Source organism: Podarcis vaucheri (genome assembly GCF_965113315.1).
Source record: "Podarcis vaucheri genome assembly, chromosome: 13".
NCBI classification, from domain to species: domain Eukaryota; kingdom Metazoa; phylum Chordata; class Lepidosauria; order Squamata; family Lacertidae; genus Podarcis; species Podarcis vaucheri.
In genome coordinates this window covers 55,294,171-55,315,223 of record NC_138751.1, presented here as the reverse complement: position 1 = coordinate 55,315,223, position 21,053 = coordinate 55,294,171, and the positions used below count along the sequence as shown (strand labels likewise).

At 42.0% G+C, this 21,053-nt stretch overlaps 1 protein-coding gene across 3 annotated transcripts in view; it reads right to left on the bottom strand.

The window, feature by feature from the left end:
- The window catches only part of PLEKHG4B (pleckstrin homology and RhoGEF domain containing G4B), an 83,937-nt gene that overhangs the window by 45,842 nt on the left and 17,042 nt on the right, over positions 1 to 21,053 (bottom strand). For 2 of the 3 annotated variants that reach the window (XM_082194668.1, XM_082194670.1), the window contains exons 2-5: positions 15,786 to 15,983; positions 4,378 to 5,698; positions 928 to 1,122; positions 172 to 295 (exon numbers count right to left, since the gene is read on the bottom strand). In XM_082194668.1, the coding sequence (XP_082050794.1) occupies positions 172 to 295; positions 928 to 1,122; positions 4,378 to 5,698; positions 15,786 to 15,983 (1,838 nt within the window). The remainder of the gene's footprint in view (positions 1 to 171; positions 296 to 927; positions 1,123 to 4,377; positions 5,699 to 15,785; positions 15,984 to 21,053) is intronic. The other variant, XM_082194669.1, reaches the window with a different exon arrangement.

The following is a 21,053-nucleotide window of genomic DNA, read 5'->3' as shown; positions in this document are numbered from 1 at the left end:
ACTAAACGACTAAACAACAACAACACCCTATATAAACAGTGGTTTTTAGTAGTTCTTCTGTTTCAAGCAAGCTATTATTCTAGGGCCTTGATGAAAATTGAGTCTTAATTCCTCTGAACTACTGGCATGAATGTTACACCAAAAACATGAACAGTTGCTGCTGCTTCTTACCTGGGAATACTGTGGAAATACACTAGAAGTTGTGTGAGCTCATGGACTCTCAAAGGTTCACTTAACCAAGCACTATTACTCATGCAGACCTGCACAACTGCTCTTCCACCACGATCCCTGTTTCCTATGAAAAAATTATATATATAAATGAATCCTCTGTAATAATGTCCTACACCTCTTGAGTGTCTTCTTTCCCACAAACCAAATCACTTTGCCTGCATGGGTAAAAGTGGCACCTTTTGAAAGCTGAGGGGGAACAGAGCGTAACAGATTCCTTTGTGGGGAACCTTCATCCCTTTACTTGGGGGACATTTCCTTCCCTCCCTCCTCCCACACGTGTCCCTTTGCCCTAGGAAATGCATAAAGGAACAGCATTGCTTTCTCCTGACTAACAGAGACATCAGTTGTTATGCTACAACAACAACAAATATTTCCAAACTGAAAACCAAAAGGTTTACATTTTAAAAACAGGCAGCGGTTGCCTGGGTTCTTCCTTCAGATAGTGAGAAGATAAGCTCATTTTTATATGATGCTATTCGCTGTCTGAAAGAAGAATCCTTTGGGGGGGGTCAGTGCTGCCTGCTTGAAGACAGAAAGGCCTACATTTTTCAATTTAAATGTTTTTGTTGCCCAGAGCATTTCTGGAGTACTTTTTGCAGAACTCCTCTCGTCTCCTGCCCATTCCCCTTACCCAATTAGCCCAACTTTTGTACATGCTTATACACCATTAACCTTGCACTACTATGTAACACATACCACACAGAGAAATGACTCCAGACTGCAGTAATTCTTGATTAACTTCAAGCAACTGGTGTGATAACAAGCGCCTGGGGTCCCCAGTGTTTGCAGACAGCAGCTCGTTCTCAGGGCAGTGCAGCAGAGGTGGTGAATTTACAGTAGACTCGCAATCCCGAAAATCAATTCTGGAGTCTCCGAGGTCTGGAGAAAATACTAGTGATGTGAAAGAAGACAGCTTAGAGTCTCCACCCTCTCCACCCTGTGTTTTATTGGTTTTCAAGTGTAACACCATAAACATAGCATAAAGCAAAAAAACCACATAGAGTACATATTATTGGATTGTCAATTGCATAAAGTAAAATTAAGGAATATGCATAATAGTTTCACTGTTTAATTAGTCCACACACACGTGACATAGGGGGTTGTAACGGCTGTGCTGATGTAGTCATGTGAACAACAGACAAAGACCATGTGTCTAAAGATTTGTTCCTCTTTGCCTGTCCATTTACAACACTGCTGTGATGGAAAGTGCTGGTTCCCAAACAGAAGCATACCTGGAAAGCAAAGTAAAATTTTCTCCTGTTTTCTACCTGGCAGCTATCTCCAGGTAGAGAGAGAGACGAGAGTTTGAAATGAAACCTTAGGGTTACAATTGCTCTCAAGTGACAAAAAGAGCTAATTTAGGATTCACAATCAAATTATGAATGATGGTAATAGAAATTTCAGGGGACATATTTTGCCAGAAAGAATGTTTCTGGAAACAGTCCCACCACACGTGGATCAGGGATCCCACAGCGTTGCACCCTCTCCAACAAGATCTTTCTCTCTTTCCTTTGGAAAGAAGCCAATTTTCACTTTTGAAAAGTGATTTTGTAAAGAGTTACACGGTGATGAAATTTAAGTGGAGCTTGATTTCTTGCATGACACTAGATACGTTAAAAAAACAACCCACAGCTTTTGTGCCTTAGCCTCTGATCATAATATGCACTCAGCCCTTCTGACCGCACAGTTCCACTTGGATACTGACTGAGAAGCAAGAACTTTGCAGAGAAAACTTGTTATCTACGTGCAATCCTATACATGCCTGTATATTGACTTCTCATGGAAGTCTGCATAGGATTGCATCTTAAATCAGTTCTATCTGATGGAAGTCAGTGGGACTAACAGCCTATCACATGTATTTTTGCTTGTGATTTATATTTGTGTTCAATATAAATATGCATAGGATTGCAACCTAAATCTTCTTAAATCTCCATCCATTCATTTAAATGGCTTCTGAATAGGCCAATACAAGAATAAGTGTATTAAATGACCAAAATGCTATATGGTTGGTTTTTCACGATTACTTTTTTTAAAAAATCTCTTAATTTCTTAAGAAATTTCTGCTGAAATCTAGGAGAAACTGAAAACCATATAATACCTTCACACAACTTGACAGCCACTTGTTATAGTGCAGTTGCTAAATGTCAGTAGATAAAATAGTATGTTATATTCTAAAGATTTAGCATTTGCAAAATGCTATGCTAAAAAATTACTGTATATGATATTGCTCTTGGCACAAGAAATATTTGCTTTTAGAGCAGCCAACAACTTCTGAAGTTGGTTCTGACCTAACCCAAAGCGAAATCCTCTAAAAAAGGGAGGGGAAGGGGAAAAAACATTAACTCGCCAAAGCCAGGAACTGAGGATCGGGGGACTTTGCATTTAGTGCAAAATAGAGATATGGAATTTAGTGCAAAATAGAGAGATGGAACTAATTGAATTGTGGCTCTGACATCCTTGCCTCATCTGCAAAGGGAAGATAATATTGCAAAAGCATCATTCCCCTACATTAAACAAACAGATCTGCCTAAATTTGAAGCTTGGGAATCTGGACTTTTCTGAACACCCAACTGGTTAAAAATAGTTTCAGGGATGCTTCACATATCATCAGCTTCTAACATGAATGTTATTTTCCTACTTCCTACAAAGCAATAGGAAACAGCGTTATTTCCTCATGCATACTGTAAACACCTGACAATTCTAAATGTGTATAAATTGCTGCATACAGGCTGGAATTATGCAAACACAGAAGAGGCTTTTGTGCAGGAATGCAGCATGGGGGTGAAGACTGTTAAATACAGTGTGTGTGTGTGTGTGTGTGTACACGTATATATACATTTACATATACATATGGCCAATATACTCTTCTGTCTAATGAAGTCAGATTTATCTAGCGTCACATAAAACACTTTATAAGAAAACTTCTTTGTAATATGGGTTTCTCCAGGACCTCTGTGGCTCCCCACAGCTACTGGACCAAATGGATACCTCAAGGGAGTGTGGTTTTCCACTATGGAAAATAATGTGACCTAACACCCACAAAGAGTGGCTACAAAGAGCAGTGAGTGGTTAAGAAGAGGGGATGAAGAGGGGGAAAGAGGATCTAGAGGAGGCAGATGAAGACCAGAAACCTTTTTAGCTCATTAATATCCAGAAAAGAAACAAAATAAATTCCCGCTGATGATAGCTCTTTGGTCCAGACAGTCATACATGCCTCATACATAGCATTTATCAATGGAAATGTACCCAGATATGGGGGGGGGGGGCGCTGTGATTTTCACATGCAGTGGTGTACACTTTGTTTTTCCTTAATCCTGTGCATAATGTCATGTGGTAAAGGTAAAGGTAAAGGTACCCCTGACCATTAGGTCCAGTCATGACCGACTCCGGGGTTGTGCGCTCATCTCACTCTATAGGCCGAGGGAGCCGGCGTTTGTCCGCAGACAGCTTCCAGGTCATGTGGCCAGCATGACTAAGCTCTTTCTGGCAAACCAGAGCAGTGCACGGAAACACCATTTACCTTCCCGCCGGAGCGGTTCCTATTTATCTATTTGCACTTTTGATGTGCTTTCGAACTGCTAGGTTGGCAGGAGCTGGGACCAAACAACGGGAGCTCACCCCGTCGCGGGGATTCGAACCGCCGACCTTCTGATTGGCAAGCCCTAGGCTCAGTGGTTTAACCCACATGTGGTAAGTGGTCCTAAATCACATGCACTGGTTCAGTGGTTCAGTGCAAGTAAAATCCCACTGATTTCCCAACACTTTAGACTGCCTATGGCGACTTTAAACCTTGAGTTATCAGAATTGCTAACACAGGATAGATAGCTCTGTAGTTGCTGTTCTTCTGTTGTCTAGCTCCATTTATCCCACTGCAATTCCATTTCCTAGCTCTGCTTGTTCTGCTGTTGGTATGCTTAATGTTATAGATCTATTTACATCATTCAAAGCCACAAACTTATCTTTGAACTCTCAGAATATAGCAGGATATCAGCAGAAAACAAAAAACCCCGCCACCCCACAAATAAACATAAATAGCACCTATGCTTCCAAACTAAAATAAAATAACTAAAGGCACACCGGTTAGCATGGTTTAAACAGGCTGACTAAATAAGAATAAGTGAGGTATCTACTTTGCATCTGTTTTACCTTCATTCTCTTTGCTTTTTGTAGCAATGAATTCATGAATATGTGACTCCAGTCTCTCAGACCTTAGAGAATGCCCATTTATGATTTTGGGGGGATTTTCACTGAACACTCCATCTGAGGGCACCCTGGATTTATAATCTTGACTCTGTGCGCTCTTATGCGTCCTGTCTAAAGACCGTGATCTTCGTGAACCTGACCTGCTACATGCTGTTTCATGAGATACAGTCCATTTTTCAGAGGCCTGGGAACGGTTCCCAAATCTAACTGTCTGTCTTGTTTCCTCCTGTTTTGAAATTCTTTCAGACCAACAGCTTTCTTGCCAAACATTGTTTTCACATGTTTTTTCAGTGACCCTGCACTCATTCTCCACCTGTCCCATGACATGCTCTGACGGTTCGTCTTCTGCAATGGATTCCTCAGAGCTGGAACCAAGACTCATTGGGTTTTGCAAAGCTTCTATATAAGACTTCCTAAACAATCGCTTTGTTTCAAAATACAGAGAATCCCGCCCTCTTTGACATGGGCTGCTCAGGTCTGTGCTGAAGGATATGCTTTTGGGGCCATTCCTTTTCACTAGTGGAGGAGTTGCTGAATCTTTAAACAAATCAGGTGTCAATTCAGATGTCATTTTTGGTTCCTTGATGGCTTGCTCTGCAACTGAAAGCGCTCTTGGATTTGCTTCATCAACAGTTCCATGCTCAGCTTGGGTTGCTGGGGTTTGTGTTTCAGCCTTGCTCCCAGGGCCATGACATAAATCAGAATCATCATCACCTTGGTTTCCACAGTTGCCTGCAAGCGGTACCTCTATCACGGTAGAACAGGTATCATTAGAGGTCGAACTCTCATGTGAGCTGTTGCTTTCCATTGTCTGTGTCATAGCTTTAGCATCAGGGCTGCTGCTGATCAATTTTTCAAGCAGAGAGCTTTTGGAATACGTCTGCAGAATTGTTTCAGCTGTAGGGACAAATATAGGGTTCACAATATTTTTCCAAGGTGTCCTATATATGGCTGGGCCTGTAGTCAGCAAGCAGCTCTGCAAAGGACAGCCATTCAGTTTACTGTTTACATTTTCCAAAAACTCTATTGTGAAAATATATCCGTACATGGTTTCAGGTACAACAAGCTCTTCCATTCCTTGCCCATGTCTGGAGAGACATTTTAACACTAGGTTGACTGACTGCTTTCTCACCGGCACAATCTGGAAGTAAAAATCTCCTGGTTTTAAACGGGCTTTGTGGAGAGACGCCAGTTGCACTATGATCTTCTCATGGATGCACAATGGCCATCCTTCATGGTAAAAAATAAGGCCGGTATAATTGCTCTGTAAAAAAGAGAGAAAGCAAACTAAGTGAAATATAATTGCCTATATTATGCTATTAACATTTGTGCACATTTAACCACCTTTTAGTACAACAGAAAAATGTGGTAAATTAATGTAGCAGTTGACTCATAGTAAAACAAGACAACAATGGGTAATAAAAAAGTTATGTTCTATTCTAGAACCAACAAAAGTTTCAGAATCAATACTGTCTTATGAGTACAAATAATTAACATAGATCACAAAACTAGTTCTGAACATATTCCTCTGACTACTGTGATCAGTTGCTGAACTCATTCCTAGAAATGTTATATCATTTTTTTCAAATATACTGCAGGGCTAGGAAAGAAGACCCTTCTACATTTTTGAATGACTGATTTTGTTATCAAGCTGCCAAACCATGAGAATGGTAATTCATTACCAGCAAATTTCTAGAATTTTCACAGGAAGTGACAAGCTTCCCTTACGCAGATCATGTTCAAACATGATGATAGTGCTCATATCATGGTAGCTTGCTTCCCGCCCCCCCCCCCCATATACAGTATTTATAAAACTGAAATAAAGCAATGTTAATATTTTGGAATTGTTGGGATGTCTTTAACAGATATATCAACTACCCAGGTAGAAAAAACATTCCCATTCAAAGAAGTAATGCAAACATAGCTGAAAAAAGGTTATAGAATGAAAACCACTTTGGTTTGTGCTGGTCAATACTCTTGATTAAAACTGTCCTGGGACTAAAGAAATGCAGAAGGGCCATTCCACCCATTTCGTGGTAGAGAACCTGCATTTGCTAGTGAGCATAAAGTCATAGAATCATAAAACTGTAGGGTTGGAAGGGACCTCAAGGGCCATCTATATGCTGTAAGCCACCCAGAGTGACTGGGGAAACCCAGCCAGATGGACGGGATAATAACAACAACAACTAGTCTACAGAGAGTTTCAGCCAGGCCTCAATCTCTGTGTGATAAATGTTTCCACATTTGTCTGGATCTTGTTCACAAGTGTGCACCTAAAAATGTAATGTGTGAAGTTTGACCTGTGATTTCCCAGAGTTAACAAAGGGATGCATCTTAGTAACTGAGGCTATAAAGAAGCATTAGGAAACACTCTCCGTGACCCTTTCCTCTTGAGGGAGAGCTGCTAAGTTCGGAGTACATAAAGATTCCATTGTTTCTTTTCAAATGAACAATATTGGGAGAGCAAGGTATCTGACGGAGGCATCCTGTCTCTTTGCCAGGGGTGGCATATTTCTGTCTCAGGTTTCCATTCACTGAGCAGTCATTTCTTTACTCATGGGCTCTGACAAGGGGATTTCCTTTGACCAGCAAGGTTCACCCTTTGGATCTGAAGAGGCTCAACTCCATTAAAGCCTTTTGTCTGGTTAATAATGCCAGGGTAAGGCAGGGGTGGGGGAGCCCTAAAGCTTTAAAGCTTCACTGAATGCTGTAAGAATTAAAGGATTAGGCCCCATTCCCTTAACTTTGAAATTAGTAGCAAAAGAAGAATAATCAGGTCCCAACCTAAGTTTCACATAAGTGAGCAAGGATTTGGAAGGCATTTCTGTATAAATGCAATGCCAGTCACATACAACTGCACACTTCCTTATAATAGTGCTATGAACTGTAACTGAGAGACCATTGAGAGAGTTTGGGCTAAACAAGTAAGGTGGAAATGGATGTTTCATGGTACAAGTAGTAGATGAGGATTTCTTTAAACATCTATCCCAGATTTCAGCACCAAAAATAAAAGTAAGTCATCCAGGGCTGCTGCTCCTTTGTTGAGTTTTGGGTATGAATTCAGGATCTAACACAATGTTGACTACTATTAAATAGATACAGCTCTCTGCAGCACTCTGAAACACCAATGTGCAGCAGGATTTCTCCTAAGTTGAAGAAGATGTGAGGAGAGTCAGGGGGCTTTCATGAGGAGAGAATGCAGAGTTAATTCACTGTGCCAGAATATGAATATGGTATCCTTGGGCTTTAGTGGAGTAAGTGTTGACTTCCCTTCACTTTCCCCAGGAACCTCATGAAATCATAGAGGTGGGCTCCTGGGTGGAGGCTGGGGCACATGGAGAGCGCCCGGTGGGGGCAGGGGGTGGCTGCCCCCCTCAATATTGGGGGGCATAGCCCCCTGCCCCTCAATATTGGGGGCTGGAGCCCCTTGCACACCATATACCCGCCACCCCTGCCTGGATCACATGTTCTTTGGTCCTCCCTGAGCTTCCAGGAGGGAAATCACCCTACATTCATGAACACTTTTCAGCATCACAATCTTGTAGTCCCACAACCAAGGCCCTATGAAACAGGAGATTCGTTGTATGATTTCATTCAAACATTGCTATTGTGAAGCTTCTGGTATTTGGTGCTTGCTGATGTAATGCGTTCGGCTCTGAACACATCCACTGCAGGGTCAAAATCATACCCTGAGGTAATAGCCTTTGCAGCTGTCCAAAAGCCAAATATATTAGTTTTCTGATTCATTCCTAAAGGAATGTGTTTATTGAAACAGGCAGCAGGTACGCTTCAATACCTCTCTTCCTCTTTCAGGTCTGGGCTGGTGTGTTGCATCTACCAACTACTAATTATCTTCTATTCTGGGTTTTCTCTTTTACTGTGCTAATCAAAATGCTATACCAATTTACTTTGTTTAAATACCAGGGTGCTTGTTGGTGTAACAACTGAACTATGTCATTAATCAGTAGGATAACTCGCTTTACAGGTGTTTCTCAAGTACGTTCAATGACAGTTAGTTTTGGTTTTTTACTAACAAGAAAAGAATCAACATCTAGAAAACCAACAATTGAAAGTTTCTTTAAAGACCTCTGTACTGAGTATTATTCGACTGGTGTTCACTTAGGATTCAAATAAAAAATGGTAGGGAGTTAAAAAAAACTTGATTATAAGTTAAAATTCAATTTAAATGTTTTGCTTTGCAAGAAATTATAACTTTGACTTTTAAAAAAGCTATGAAAAAGCTTAGAAAAGTAGAGAAATTAGGCAAGCATTCCCACACTAAAAGGGTATTTATTAGACCAGCTGGCAATCTAAATGTTACATTGCAGAGTTCAAGTAGTCATTCATTAATTCAGATGAAACAACAAATATTTTGACATATTAAGCACTAACAAGTTTATGGCGTAAAGGTATGTGGACAAGAGTCTAGCTCAAAAAAGCATATGCCATCATAAATAATTAATCTTTTAGGTGCCACAAAACTCTTCATTATCTTCAGCCCAAACAGCCTAACATTGCTGCTCCTCTGGAAAATTCACAGAATCATAGAATCACAGAACTGTCAGTATCACAGAGACCCTGAGGGTCAGAAAGTCTAACCCAGGAATCTTGTATTACATATTTCATATAACAAACACATAATTCTCATAACACGCAATTCATATAACAAACACAAATTACATGTAGAAGTGTGTTCAGGATGCGACCATAGCAGCACTTTGCAGTTCACTGAAACTTAACAGAGAGAGAAACAGAGGTTTTCTTACCATGATTTTCTGTTTCCATTTGTCTCATGAAAGGCATTCCTTACTTTGGGATGGCACCTCCCACAGGCTGAGATGAGCAGGGTGCAAGTTCTTCTACCTCACCAGGTGCCACCCACCCTCCCAGACTGGCTGGAAAATCAAGAACCACTCAACCCCCTCTGATACTTCCATGGAGATCCATGAAATAAGGCCACAACACAGGTCACTCAAGCAAACGAAACACAAGTACGTAAGAAAAGCCTGCTGGGCAGCCTAATGGCCCATTTAGTCCAGCTTCCTGTTTTCACAAGCAGATGCCTGTGGGAAGCCCCCAAACAGGAACCGAAGACAAGAACAGCCTCCTCTCCATGTAAAAAGGTAAAGGTAAAGGTACCCCTGCCCGTATGGGCCAGTCTTGACAGACTCTAGGGTTGTGCGCTCATCTCACTCTAGAGGCCGGGAGCCAGCGCTGTCCGCAGGCACTTCTGGGTCACGTGGCCAGCGTGACAAAGCTGCATCTGGCGAGCCAGCGCAGCACACGGAACGCCGTTTACCTTCCCGCTATACAGCGGTACCTATTTATCTACAGTGGTGCCTCGCAAGACGAAAAGAATCCGTTCTGTGAGTCTCTTCGTCTAGCGGTTTTTTTGTCTTGCAAAGCAAGCCCATTGACGGATTAGAGGATTAGTGCAATTAGCGGCTTTTAGCGGCTTATCTGCTGATCAGATCAGCTGATAAGCGGCTTAGTGGCTTAGAAAAGGGGGGGAGGAGAAAAAAACCGCAGGAACTCGCAAGACCTTTTCGTCTTGCGAAGCAAGCCCTTAGGAGATTCGTTTTGCGAAGCACCTCCAAAACGGAAAACTCTTTCGTCTAGCGAGTTTTCCGTCTTGCGAGGCATTCGTCTTGCGGGGCACCACTGTACTTGCACCCGGAGGTGCTTTCGAACTGCTAGGTTGGCAGGCGCTGGGACCGAGCAACGCGAGCTCACCCCGCCGCGGGGATTCGAACCGCCGACCTGACGATCGGCAAGTCCTAGGCGCTGAGGTTTTACCCACAGCGCCACCCGCGTCCCTCTCCATGTAGTTTCCAGCAACTGGTATTCAGAAGCACTACTACTGCCTCTGACCGTGAAGTCAAAGCATAGTCATCCTGGCTCGTAGCCATTGATAGCCTTATCTTCCGCTGATCTGTCTAATTCTCTTTTAAAGCCATCTAAGTTGGTGGCCATCACCTGCTCCTGGCAGAGCGAATTCCAAGGCTGCCGGTGTGTTGCATGAAGAAGCCCTTTTCTAATCTGTCCTGAATCTTCCAATGCTCAGCTTCGTTCTAGTGGTATGAGAGAGGGAGAAAAACCTTTCTCTGTCTACTTTCTCTATGTCGTGCATAATTTTATACACTTATGTCATGTCGCCTCTTACTCGCCTTTTCTCTGAACTAAAAAGTCCCAAATGCTGCAGCTCCATCTCCTTGATGATTTTGGTTGCCGTTTTATAACTTTAAAATATCCTATAAAAAGTCAAGTTAAATCTGTGATGATAGATTGGGCAAGAGATGTGGGGCATAACATAATGTTTGAAGACTGGGAAAGGTTGTGGAGGAAAGGGGTCAAGTTCACTGCATGTACAGTGTTAAAGGAAAACATTATGAAAATGATGTATAGATGGTACTTAACCAGGAGGAATCGATGAAATTCAAAGACTATTTAGTTAAATATGCTAAGAAAACATAATTGGAAAAACTTGCAAATACCAGATAGGCTTAGGATTTAAATATGTGATGTTAGAGAACAATACGTTTAAAGTTAAAATGAAAAGAAAGAAATATGTTAAGTGATTAAGTTAATTTTATGAGAAAATTGGTTTTGGAAAACTGTTACAATGATATACACTGAAGCTCAGCCAGGGGGATGCGAGGAAGTCACTTAACAATGTTACTAAGATTGGAGCAAGTACAGCTAAGATTTATGTTTGTTTGTTTAAAAATTCTGGAAAATCAATAAAAAAGGGGGGGGGAGAATACAATATCCTATAAAAAGTGAGGTGACCAGGACTATACACAATATTTCAAATGCGGCCACACCATAGATTTGCATAACGTCATTATGATACTAGTAATTTTATTTTCAATTCCTTTCCTATTTATCTCTAGCATTGAATTTGCCTATTTCATGGCTGCCACACATTTTCGACATCATCACTGAGCTAGCCACTACTTCCCCACCAGCCAGTTCAGACCCCATTAATATATGTGAAATTAAGATTTTTTTGCCCAACATGCATCACTTTACATTTGTTTGCATTGAACTGCATTTGCCGTTTTACCACCCATTCAACCAGTTTGGAGAGATCCTTTCAGAGCTCTTCACAAACACATTTTTGTTTTAATGATCTGGAACAGGTCAGTATCATCAGCAAACTTGGTCAGCTCACTCCTAACTCTAGATAATAATAATAATAATAATAATAATAATAATAATAATAATAATAAAAAATTATTTTTATTTATATCCCGCCCTCCCCAGCCAAAGCCGGGCTCAGGGCGGCTAACAACACTAAAAAAGTGCTCATTTATGAATAAGTTAAAAAGCACAAGGAGGGGGAGTCTTCCTTCTAAGTCTTGTTAAAAGTTTGTTGAAAGCTCAAATACACTATGTCAACCAGATCACCTCTTTGTGGTTGCTGGCATCCTCAAATAACTCTAACAGGTTTGTGAGACAGGGTTGCCCTTACAGAAGCCATGCTGGTTGTGTTCAGCAAGGCTTGTTCTTCTATATGTTTGGTTATTTTATCCTTAACAATACATTCCACCAGATTGTTAAGCTAACTGGTCTGTAATATCCAAGATCCAAAACTCCAGCTAAAACTTCACATGGACACAGTGCCTGCAAAATATATTCAACTTTCCTTAAGGGTCAGTTCATCCTTTCAACTAAGGCTTGCCTATCAATACCACTCAACAGGTCTCAAAAGTAAACAGCCATTGCATCCTAGTAAGTTTTACATAGCTAGGATGTACTCAAATGGAAAGAAACCCTTCAAAATAAAGCAGATATTACAACTGAAAATGTAGTGGCATTGCATTTGCTCTGTATGCAGAAGCTCCAAGATTCAATCCACAGCATCCATAATTTACTTTTTAAAGGATTTTAAAAGGCCAAGGTAAGACAGTTTCATATATTCGTCATTACTTCTGATAACACTTAGGGCTCATCCAGACTTCCCTTGCTCCACCACTTTCTTCCAGGGAAACCCAATATTTACTGCTGAATCGGAGCAAATGTCAATTGGGTTTTCTCTGGATTGATGTTCCAATTTATCACTAAAGAATAGCATTTCCAGGAGAAAGCAGTGGGGCTAGGGCAAAACCGCCTGGACCTACGCCAAGCAAGTGTGGGACAAACAGAAAACAGCTCAGATTCACACTTTCTAGGCATGGGACAAGCGCAAGTATGAATGAACCCTTACATTCTGTTCAGCCTTAATATGAGAGTCTATGCAAGTACAGCATCCTTAAGCACTTTCCAGTAAGTAAGGATACTTAAGTGCTGTGAGAAATTAAATAAACAGTCAGAAAAGGAATTGAATATATCTGGAAATAAGTCCCACAGAGTTCAACAGTATTTTCCCTAAGGAAGCATGCTTTAAATTGCACCCTGACAGAACTGACGTAGACTGCAATCCTAACCCCCAATGTGTGTTGCTAGAGAGGGTGGAGACTGAGTGGATATCCCAGTTTGTTGGCCTTCAGCCTCTACTGGCAGAGGGGAGGTTCCACCACAATGGAGTCAGTAACCTGTGGAAGGGCCCCCATATGGTGCTGGAGGTGGAAGTGTGCCATGGTCTGCTGGAAGTTGCTTCGGCTCCTGGAGAAGGGCCCAATTTGGGCCCCACTGCCGTGACAGCAAGTGCAGCCAGCTGGGCTTCAGAAGTGGCAGTGAATCTACATCTTCACGCTCCAGTTGGGATTGATTTGGAGAGAACGTGTGTGGCACTGGGATCCACATGCTTTTCATGTTACTACTTTGCGTAACATTCAAATCAGCATAAATCCAACTTCTGATAATGCCTAGCAGAGCCTGGTATACTATAAAGAACGTTACTATGAGCAGCAAAATTCACTGTGGTGATAAAATAAATAAAAAGAGGTTACTCTTGCATCTCCAATCTGTTTCCAGATTATTATGAGACTAAAACACCAATCTCTCCTCCTTGCCCCCAAACCAGCAATTAACTCAGCTGGGAAAATATGCTGTTTCTACTGTATCAGCAGAGACCATGATAGCTACGATTTCCCAGTCAGGAAATTCAAAGTTGCCAGCAAAAGAGGGAGAAAGAAATACTTGCTGAGGCAAAGCAAGAGGAGAGTGGCATTTGAGGGCTGAAACCTCTGTCATCAGGGCAATGAATAATCGTACGCAGTTCATTGTGGAAACAGAACTGTCCTTTATGTGGCTACAATTAAACAGTCACTAAATCCCTTGCTCTGACTCCTGTTGAGCCTCAGTACTTTGCACAAACACTGGGCTATAAATTCTTTTGCCTCCCTACTGAGTTGCAGTCTGGGGCCTGTAAATCTTCAAGTGATTTCCTGAATAATTGCATTCCTGAGAAAGTTGCATTCACAAGGTGGGCAACCACTCTCCCCTTCCGCTTCACTCCCAGTGAAGAAAGTGGTCCTGCTCACAAAGAAGCCAGCTGAAGAATTAACTGACTTCAATGGATGAAGAATAAACTTGAAACGGTAATAATTAGGCTGTGCGTGCCTATGAACAGGGAAAGATTCAAGTACTCAGGTCGTATTTCACATTAAAAATATGTAACTAAAAATGTTTTATTGTTTGAACAGAGTTTTGTTTTCTATACTCTTTATCATACTAATAACAATAAAAGTTGCTCAGCTTCTTAATTATCTATTAGCAGTTTTGAATTACTGCTGCCTGAAACTTGGACAGATGTGAAACTTGCATGGTGAAACATGCATGGTGAAATGATTAGATAGATTTGATTGTTCTCTAACAAACCAAGGTATTTCATAGCTTAAAGACAGTTTCAACTAAACCTATGGTGTCAAATATCAAGCACAGTCCTCAAATACCCAGTACTATGTACACACTTCAGTTCTGTGGAAGCACAGGAAAAGCAAAGCATGCAGACTAAGTGGAGAATTCAGATTTTCATGACAGATAATTTTAATATGTTTAGTGCAGGCTATGCACAGTTATGCTTATTTGACACAAATGAGGGTAGGGGGGAATTGTTTAGTATAAGTTGGACTAGGCAAGTTCCTGCACCAGCAGATCAGCAAAAAGCATGATTATCCGTAAAAAGTAAGACACTGTGCACTTAGAGACTTTCAAGAAACTTTTTACAAAGCAGCTCACAAAGGACTCCTGAGTAACCTTTGCAATCATGGAATAAGGTGAGAGGTCCTCTTGTGGATCAGTAACTGGTTGAGAATCAGGAAGCAAAAAGTAAGAATAAATGGACTGTTCTCCCAATAGAGGTCCACGCTATCAAGGAATAGTAGAGCCAAGTTTTCTGATGATATGAAACTGTTGGGGATGGTTAAAACAGAAGGTGATTGCAAAGAGCTCCAAAAGAATCTCTCAAAACTGGGTGAGTGAGAATCAGGAAATCAAATGCAAGTCAGTGTAAGCTGCTGTAAAGTGATGCACACTGGGACAAAATATCTATCAGGAAACAGAATGAAAACAAAACTGCCAGTATCATAATAAACAAATCTATGGTGTGATTGCATTTGGAAAACTGTGCAGTGGTACCTCGGGATGCAAATGGGACTGTCTGCACATGCACAAGCAGCGAAACCCGGAAGTAACACACTCCATTACTTCCGGGTCGCCACGGAGTGCATCCCGAACGTGCTCAACCTGAAGCGTATTTATCCCGAGGTATGACTGGATATGGTTCTGGTCACAAAGCAAGTAAGAGGAGACATGATAGAGCATAAAAAATTAAGCCTGGTGTGGGGGAAAGTGCACAGAGAAAAGTTTTTCTTCTTCTCTCATAATACTAAGACATTTGATGCAGATGAATGTTTGAAGATTCAAGACAGAGAAGAGAAATAACTTATTCACACAGTGCATTGTTAAACTTACTGAATTTGCTCCCACGAGAGGCAGCGATGGCCACTAAAAGATGATTAGACAAATCCATGGAACATAAAGCTATCAATACTGGCCATTTAAAGAAGTCTAACCAAGTTCACGCGAGGCTTTCAATGATTTGCTCAAATTCTGATGCCCATGAAAAGAAAGCACACACACAAATTACAATCATAAATCATTTTTCTTACCCTCTTACCATTTCTTGGCCCAACAATATAAATTCTGTAGCGAAATATAAAAAACCCTCCTACCATTCTCCTGAAATATACTACAGCACAAATTCATGGAATAATATTCAAAACAAATACAAAACGTGATGCTTCGCTTTCCAGTGTCTTACTAGAATGAACTTTCCCATGGTTATCTATGGTTTCGTTTGCCTAGCAGTTAAAAGATTAAACAGCATCTTATTCCGCCCTCCCCATGCTTGGATAATGAACAAAGAGTCTCTGTTTTGCCAGAGTAGATACAAATATACTTACACAGGTTTCCCGTTGGATACACTGTAAGACTCTCTTGGCAGGAACAAGAAAATCAATTAGACATCTGAGACCATCTCCGTGATAAAACTTTTCAACAATGCTGAAAAGCTGCCACAGAACAGTAGCAGCTGTGGCCTCAAAAGGTGGATATAGAGAGGAAAGTGTATTCTGGATATAAATATCGAGGGATTCAGAGTTCTGAAATAAATAAATAAAAATCACAGTGTAAGGCAATAGGGAAGAAGTGTAGATTCTACACAGAAAAACAATATTAACTACCCTGGTTTTCAAACTGTGTCATAGCAAACCTTGGGGTTCCCCAGACACTTTCCAGGGTTTCTTCAAAGAGAAAATAGTGGATAAATGTACCCAAACAACAAGTTTATCCACCACTACCAATCATCATCCAAGGTGCCGTGTCCTTTGGAAGAGAGAGGACAAAATGAAAGCGTGCAAACCCTGGAAATAGAAAGACTCCCACACAGATGAACATTTCCCTTCGAATTCCATCCCCCATTTACTGAGAGACCTGCCAGTCTAGGACCTCTTTGAGTGGATTACTTTCCCAAAATTATTATTTTTTATTATTATTAATGTATTACATTTATACACCACCCTTCCTCCGAAGATCACAGGGTGGTTTGCAGCATAAAAATGCAAAAAGAAAACACAAAATACATATCATAGTTAGAACAACAACAACAACCCAATAGCCCCCTTCAACAAACACAGAGGTTCTTTAATCAGCCCAAGGCCTGGCTATAGGAGAACCTTTTCACCTGGCATCTAAAGGTTAATGTAGTGAAGGTGCCAGGAGAGTCTCCCTGGGGAGAGCATTCCACAAATGGGGAGCCACCACAGAAAAGGCCTGCTCTTGTGTTGCCACCCGCCAGACCTCATGGAGAAAATTCTATCGAGTTGTAACAATAACTTTTGTCCCATAGCTTTCACATATGAGAACATTTCCAAAAGTTGTGAAACATCTGATATACTGCATATTAATGCTTTTGATTTCCTTGTGTGTTCCACAGCTGCAAAGCCCCAAGGGGAGTAACTGCAACTGAGGGGCAGAACACCTGCTTTCCACACAGTCCCATTTCCAGTCCCTCCTACTTAAAAAGGATCATGCGACCAGTGACACGAAAGACCTCTCTGTGTGTAACTCTGAAGACAGAAGGTATCAGTCGCAACAGACAATACTGGATTCCCAGACCGCTGCCTGAACCATGCAGGTCTAGAGCGCTGAGGGCAAGGCTCAGGAAACAAACATGTGAGCATCCTCTCGGGACCTTGCAATGACCGAACTGCTTTTGACTCTGTTATCACCATGATATATTTGCACAGGGGTTGGCATGGCAATTAGCCCCTCCCTGGCAGGAAGAGCACTTGTGTGTACATAGGCTGGTGTTGGGTTTCTTTTGAGAGACAAAACCCGCCAACATCAGCAAACACGGCAGTGACACTTTAGTTCCCAACCCTTGCTAACGTAAATGGGAGGGAGAGGAGGGGGGAGGATCCGCAGGCCAGAACCAGCGCAAGCAAAGGGGAGCCATAAAGCTTCTCGCACACCAAGGAGCCACCCAAACCGCCACCATCCTGCTTCCGGAGTTTGTCTCATAATGTGTCACATCCTCTTCGTAACCATGGAAACCCCAACTGTGTAAACGTTAACTATAAGGTCACATTCCTTCCGTGCCACATCGCCGTATAGGAAAACTCTGTTCTACATCATAGGAATACAAATCTAAAGAGACCACAGGGAAACCTGAGGCAGAAAGTGCCAGAATATTTTAAACATTTCTGGATAGAGGTGGAAAGATCTCGCAATTTTGGTTCTCTCTGTTTCACATTTTTTGAATCTTAAATTCAGTTCTCCACATTTCTGCAGCAATTTGTGCATTTCTCCACCCAAAAATATTTATCAGTTTTTTTAGTGAATTTCTCCTAACAAACACAATTTTGACTAGTGTATGCATTTTTGCAAGGACTTTCTCCTAATATAATGCATTTCTGTATATTTTCACTGATATATTCATTTTAAAGCAAATTTTCCTTTAATATTGCAGTTTTGTAAACGCTGTTTGAATGGAGAACTACACTTAAAAATTCAGATGTGTGAACGATGGCTGTGTTTTGATTCTCATATTGTTTCGGAAAGTGTGAATTTGATATAAAGGTAAAGGTAAAGGTACCCCTGCCCGAACGGGCCAGTCTTGACAGACTCTGGGGTTTGTGCGCCCATCTCACATCTATAGGCCGGGGGCCAGCGCTGTCCGGAGACACTTCCGGGTCACGTGGCCAGCGTGACAAAGCTGCATCTGGCGAGCCAGCGCAGCACACGGAACGCTGTTTACCTTCCCGCTGGTAAGCGGTACCTATTTATCTACTTGCACCCGGGGGTGCTTTAGAACTGCTAGGTTGGCAGGCGCTGGGACCGAGCAGCGGGAGCGCACCCCGCCGCGGGGATTCGAACCGCCGACCTTTCGATCGGCAAGCCCTAGGCACTGAGGCTTTTACCCACAGCGCCACCCGCGTCCCTTGAATTTGATATAGTCAGCTATAAATGCAAACTGATTCGAATCTCTCCCCCTTCCTTATCTCTGGATATCTTTTCAGTGCCAGTGAGCTTTAACTTGCACTTCATAAATGAAACCTTTATGTTTAAGCAATATAGCCTCCAATAACACTCTTTCCATGTAGCTTGATATTGGCAGAGAAGAAACATGACTAATAAACACTCCCACCAGCTTTGTCTGATTCTATAGGCAGGGCTGGTCCACCCATGAGGCAAAGTGAAGCAGGTGACAGAAGCCTGCAATAAGTGCTCTGTGCAAGATCTTGCCACGGCCACCACCCCTCCTCACTTCTTATGACTGTTACTATTCAAGATCTGTCAGAAAGTCAGGAGGGATGTTGTCCAGAATAGTTCCAACTGAGGGCCAAACTAGGCATGGCAGGGGTAGCCACATTTTCTTGTTCACATCCCCACCCCATTGCCAAATCAATTGGGATGCACAAGGTCTTATTTTAACATGCAAAGGGGCAAATGCTTGCTATTTACAAGGACGGTGGTGACTTCCCCAATCAATGCCCTCTCCCTGCCCCATCCCTGTTCATAAATTCATCACCTCTCACTCAGTGCTGCTTGTTGCTGCCCTTGAGGTCCATTTGGTAGAACAGAGACCTGATCGCTGTCTCCTGCCTGCACACTTCACCCCACCCTGAAACTCCCCTCCAGGGAAAAGAAAATCAACATATAGATCCCCCCCCAAAAAAGCCTTTAGGAGGGTGAGAAGACCCATCGAATGGCCAAACAGCCATCTTGCACAGTGACTGATTTATATAATTAAGATGTAAAGGAGGACACTGGTGGATAGTCCTTGCTACCAGCCAAGAACACATTTCCTCCCATCCTAGGTCCAGTCTTCTTGCGTACGATGCAATAAGCTTTGCCAGGCTCAGAAAAAGGAGAGGAGAGTGGTGGGAGATGAGGCTATGGGGAGGGGATGAGGCAAGGCCCTGCACCAGACAGCAACTTCCAAGCAAGGAAACCCCAATAAAACCTTGTAGCCCCTCAGTCTCAGGTCTTTCTCCTCCTTCTCAGGAGGCTCCTAGCCTCTGCTGAGCCATCCCCCCCCCCCAAATCTCTGGCTTGTGCTGGTGCTGAAGGAAAGCAGGAGCCCAGCACACCATCACATACTCCCATTTCTACACCCCCATCGGGGCACTTTGCACAAGAGAAGTTTGCTCTCCGACATGTTTCTAACTGTGTGTGTGTGTGATTTTAACTCTATCAATGTTTATTTTATTTTTTATTGATCATCCCCTCCCAATGCTTTTAGCTGTTTTTGTTTTTATCTGCAAGTTGCCTTGAGTCCCTTGTCAGGGGAAAAGGCAAGGTATAACTTCCGCAGTACCTCAAGGACCACCTCTTTCCATATGACCCTACCTGGACCTTAGATCATCCTCCGAGGCCCTTCTTCATGCGCCTCCTCCACAAGAGGTCCAGAGGGTGGCAACACCAGAAAGGGTGTTTTCTGCAGTGGCTCCCCGTCTGTGGAACGCTCTCCCCAGGGAGGTTTGGTTGGCGTCTTCATTATACTCCTTTAGGAACCAGGCAAAAACATTCCTTTTAAACCAGGTCTTTGGTTGCTTGACATCCAATGTCCATTTAAAATGGGTTGTGGAAGGAGGGGTTATTGGGTTGTCTTTGTTTTCTATTTTTATTATGTGTTTTCTGTTTTTTTTTATTTTGTGAGTTTATGTTGTGAGCTGCCCTGAGATCTATGAGTATAGGGTGGCATACAATTTAAATAAATATATAAAACCAAACAAAATCCTAAGGAAAAGTTTCCAGTTTCAGTGTTGCAAGCAAAGGGCTGTTTCCAACAAGAATAAATCAGGTCTCATCAATTTATGCATAGCATAATGAACAAGAGGTTAAGTCCCTGCCCTAAGGAGCTTACAATCTAAAATTCAACCTAATAGGAGACCAGAGGGGCATGGGAAGAAACACTGGAAGAAAGAGGAACAGGTGGAGAACGTGTATGTATATCACTTGATGACTACAGTGCTGAGACTTCACACAAGCCTGTGCAAAACAATGTTAGAAACTGAGATATGAAAGCTAGGAGATAAATGGCAGCCCTTAAACCTAGATTATGGGCGCAACAGTTTTTTTATAACAAGTATGCAAAGCTGAATATGAATGAACTACAGTTAAAGTATTATGTTCATTTTCCACATGGTCACAATATTTTTAGGAGGATCTCTTATCCAGTCTTCAGAGAGTAGCTGGAAGTGGTGAGGCCTTTCCTTCTACTCTGCAGTTTTAATCTGTAATCTTAGGTGCAGAACTGCGCCCAGAGCTCAGAAACTGCTCGCACTGATGAAATTCCATGTCACAAAATGCGCCTAGAACAATGGGAGTTTTGAACACTGTGTGCAAATGATCCCTCAAAGATGAAATATCTGGATTGCTTGGCAAGCTGGCAAGTGTGGCTTTTCCAATGGCAGGAGCTTGGCAGGCAGTAATCAAATTCTGAGTAAATCAAATGACATACACGAATGTGTGAACCACAACTTAGCCTTTTTAATGATTAACCAAATGATTTGCCACAATTGCTTAGATATGTAGTGCTTAAAATATTGCTTGCTAACTTTGTTTTTCACTGATATAAACTATGCACCATTTCAGATTAGGTGGGAAAGAAGACGGAACAAAAACATACTGGGGTGAAACGGAAATAACCGAAAAGCTTGGCCGCC